The 3,681-nt window shown below is 64.1% G+C and overlaps 1 protein-coding gene across 1 annotated transcript; it reads left to right on the top strand.

The window, feature by feature from the left end:
* Positions 1-10: 10 nt before the first annotated feature.
* MNEG_7771 (Spermatogeneis-associated protein) lies at positions 11-2,820 on the top strand (the record flags this gene model as incomplete). The annotated part of the gene is made up of 7 exons (XM_014043753.1): positions 11-25; positions 273-372; positions 765-895; positions 1,376-1,491; positions 1,874-1,934; positions 2,171-2,179; positions 2,575-2,820. Coding segments are annotated over 7 exons (678 nt in total), but the record flags the coding sequence as incomplete, so codon positions are not given.
* Between the last annotated feature and the right edge of the window lie 861 nt (positions 2,821-3,681).

The raw sequence follows: 3,681 nt of genomic DNA, 5'->3' as shown, positions 1-3,681 counted from the left end.
GGGCGTGCGTATGTGGGTGCGAGCGGTCATGCCGATGTCTTGCAATCTGGACGGCAGAGCCGGGGGTGGGGGGAGCTTGTTCGAGCGCCCGCCAGTGCCAACTTGCGCCTTGTTCGTCGGCATGTTGTTCATCGGCATGGTCAGAAAGGGTTGAAGCAACTGCTGCAACCCTGTGGGGCCTCGTAGGGGCAATCCACTGTGGCCTCCAAAAATGATTGCCCCAATCACAGCACCGCCTGCAACCGTCTGCACCAACCGCCGCGCAACCCCAGGCCGCCAGCACCCTGGAGCAGCTGCAGGAGATCGCCGCGCGGGGCGGGGGCGACGGGGACGAAAGCGCCGAGGGGCAGCTGCCCTTGAAGCTGCTGGCAGGTGGGGTTATGCGGCGTACACATGCAACGCAGTCCAGGGTACCTGCTGGCGCGCTTTGCTGACACAGCGCGCTCATTGACGGTGGGGGCCGTGCTGCTGCCGCATTCATCCCACCTGTCGCAAGCACTGATAGTTTGGTGGAGCTTGTGCAGCCAGTGCAGCCTGACGGCGCCCTTATGGCTGCAGGGTGGGGGTTGGCACTGTCACACCTCACACGAGCCGTTTTGCGCGGCTTTCAAGCTTCGCATGAGCATCCTCACTCCACACCGTCCCGCCACGACGCATCACCACAGCACATTGTCGTCTTTCCCTCGCCGCCACTCTCCATCCTGCCGCCCTCCAACGCGCGCAATCCTAACCTCGGGTCCCTCAAACCCCAAACACACACTCAGGCGCCCCCCTGGCGGCAGCCTCTGAGCTGATGGAGCGGTATGACGCGCGCCTGGGCGGGTTCGGGGCCGCCCCCAAGTTCCCTCGGCCCTCAGAGATCAACGCGCTGCTGGCGGCGGCGCAGCAGGCCCGGGTGCGTGCGGGCGGCCTGCGGTTGAGGGCTTTGGGGCGGGGAATGGGGGTGGGGGGGCAGAGGCGCCACTGTGTCGTGCTGAGAGTGACGGAAAAGGGTGATCAGAGTCGCCAGGCGGCTGGCGCGCCGCGGCGGTGAAAAGGCTGGGTGGGGGATGTTGGCGTTTGGAGGTGGGGGGGATGGGGGGCGGTTCAAGGGCTCCAGCTTGGTGGATGGGCGGGCAGATGCCGTGCTCCCCGGGAAACACGACATGAGACGTGGTCGCAGGGCGGTGAGTCTTGGGCGCGGCCTCGACACGAATTCCGCGGAGGATTGCCACGGGACGGCTGGGGTTCGACTCAGCCATCGCGGCTCGAGCCACCCAGCGCTGGCAGGATCGGCAGGGCGCGGCCGCCGCGGCCCTGATTATGCTCGTCAGCAAGCGTGTCGGTGAATATGTGAAATGAACTGTCTATGTTTTGACGATACCTTTGACCGCAGCTCTCAGGGGACGCGTCCAAGGGGGAGGAGCTCCTGGGTGCTGCGCTGCACACGCTGAGGGCGTACGCGGCTGGCGGCATGTACGACCACCTGGGAGGGGGGTTCCACCGCTACAGGTGAGGGGAGGGGTGCGCGGGCACTGGGATATGCTTGTGCGTGTTTGTTCCTGCGTCCATGCTCGGGAGCCGCGTGCGCACGTGTTTGTTGCAACAAGGTGGTTGTGGGGTCGCATCATCTGCTTGCTTGCTGTCAGCGTTCGCCTGTCAAAGGTGCGGCTCTGTGCTGAGGGCAAATTTTGCTTCACACCCGCCAGCGCAAGGGCTCCTTCTCAAGTGGTGGTGGTGGTGGAAGGACGGCCGCTGACGCCCATCCGACTCCCACCTGCATTTAATTTCAGCGCCAACAATCTCGTCGCGGCACGCGATATGGTTGCAGCAACCCGTTGACAAGCCGCTCTGGCGCGTCAAACCCCCCGTCCCCTTCCTTCCAAACCCGCAGCGTCGATGCCCACCTCCACGTGCCCCACGTGAGCGCGTTCTCGGGGTTGGGGGGGCAGGCGGTGTGGCTGTCGGGGTGGGAGCGGGGGCACAACAATGGAGGACGGCTGCATGACCCCGGTCCTTCACGAGCGCAGCCCCAAAACGCGTCCCTTGCATGAAGTATGTGGCCCGGGTCAGCAGCCGCCTGCACCGTCGGCCTGCGAGCCAACCCTAAATCGCCGCCCTCCCCGGCCCCCCGACCCCGCTGTCGTGACCGGCTGCTGCTCCATCCGCTGGGCCCGCCCACGCACCGCAGTTTGAGAAGGTGCGGGGGTTCTTTCAAGGGGGGTGGTTCATTGTCACCTTCATGACCTGCCATATCTAGGGGACCGCCAATGCTTGTGGTCGCTCCTGGCCCAGCGGCCTTCCAGGCCGCCGGATCTCTGGCTGCAGCACTCGCGGCTGCACCAGTGCAGCCTGGATACGTCATTGCGCGCAGCTGTCTGCAGAGTGTCGACAGCAACACCCAACGATGCGTCTCAACAGCCTCATCACACAGCCTGATGCATTCTTCGCTGTAAGTGACGACTGGGGCCCCTCCGCCCTGCCCCCGCACTCGCACAAACCCTGCTCTCTCTCGACCACCCTCACTCACCACTCCCTCCCGCCTGAAACTTTCACCAACACAGCCCTCTCCATGAAATGTTCCCACCCCCTCAGATGCTGTACGACAACCCCCAGCTGGTCTCAACATACCTGGACGCCATCGCAGCTGACGCCGCCGCCGCCGCCCCCTTGCCCGCCCCGGCCGGCGCGCCCGCGGGCGCGCCGCACGCCGGGGACGGCCCCAGGGGCGGCGGCGGGGGCAGCGGTGCCGCGGAGTGGGGTGTGTTTGCGGTGCGGGGTGTGCTGGACTACCTGCTGCGCGACATGAGGCACCCCCAGGGCGGGTTCTTCTCCGCAGAGGTGCGGCGTTGAGGCACATGCATATCTTTCAAACATAGATGTCACGCTGTACATGTTCACACATGTTTTGTGTCATAGGTTGATGGCACAAGATTTATGATTCATGTCTTGTGGCATCATCAAACAAACAGCAAGGATCATAATACATATATAAAACAACACACCTGTTCTGCTCGTCACAGCAGTGCCTATTTTGACAGGGAGCATCGGGACGCATCGGAATTTTGGGGGCTGCTTGGGGCACATGAATTCTGTAAGGGCGGCTGCCCCTGGTTGGCCGTCGGCGTGGCGATCCGCCCCGGGAGATGCGCCCGCGCCCACCCGTCCCTCCAAACGCGTGCTCATTCGTGATATGAGGAATTAGGCCGGCGCGGCCAATTGCCAGCGCCAGAGCTGTCACTGAAATCTGAAGGTGACCTGCACCGCGCGTGCCTGGCGATTGGACTGGCCCCCTCTCCCCCCCTTCCCCACATGCCCACTTCTCTGCCGATCCTCCCCCAGGATGCAGACAGCCTGGACCCTGCCATTGGGGAGAACAGGGAGGGCGCCTTCTACGTCTGGACACACCAAGAGGTCGGTGCCTGCGCCGCGGCGCCGCCGCCGGCGGCAATCCGACCCACCGGCAACTTGCTCGGCTCGCCGCTTTGTGACGGGATGACATGCACAGTCACCCAAATCCTTGGACTGTCCAGACCGACCCAGAGAACGGCATGTGGCGTTGACAGCTCACAATGACCTGTTTCTTCCCAAAATCAACGCCGCCAGGTTGTGTCTGTCCTGGAGGGCCGGGGGCTGGACCCCGCCCTCTTCTGTGAGGTGTACGACGTGAGGCCAGCAGGTGTGTGGGGTTGTGTGTATTTG

The sequence above is a fragment of the Monoraphidium neglectum genome (assembly GCF_000611645.1).
Source record: "Monoraphidium neglectum strain SAG 48.87 unplaced genomic scaffold scaffold01410, whole genome shotgun sequence".
Classification (NCBI taxonomy): domain Eukaryota; kingdom Viridiplantae; phylum Chlorophyta; class Chlorophyceae; order Sphaeropleales; family Selenastraceae; genus Monoraphidium; species Monoraphidium neglectum.
This window is presented reverse-complemented; position numbering and strand designations above follow the sequence as displayed.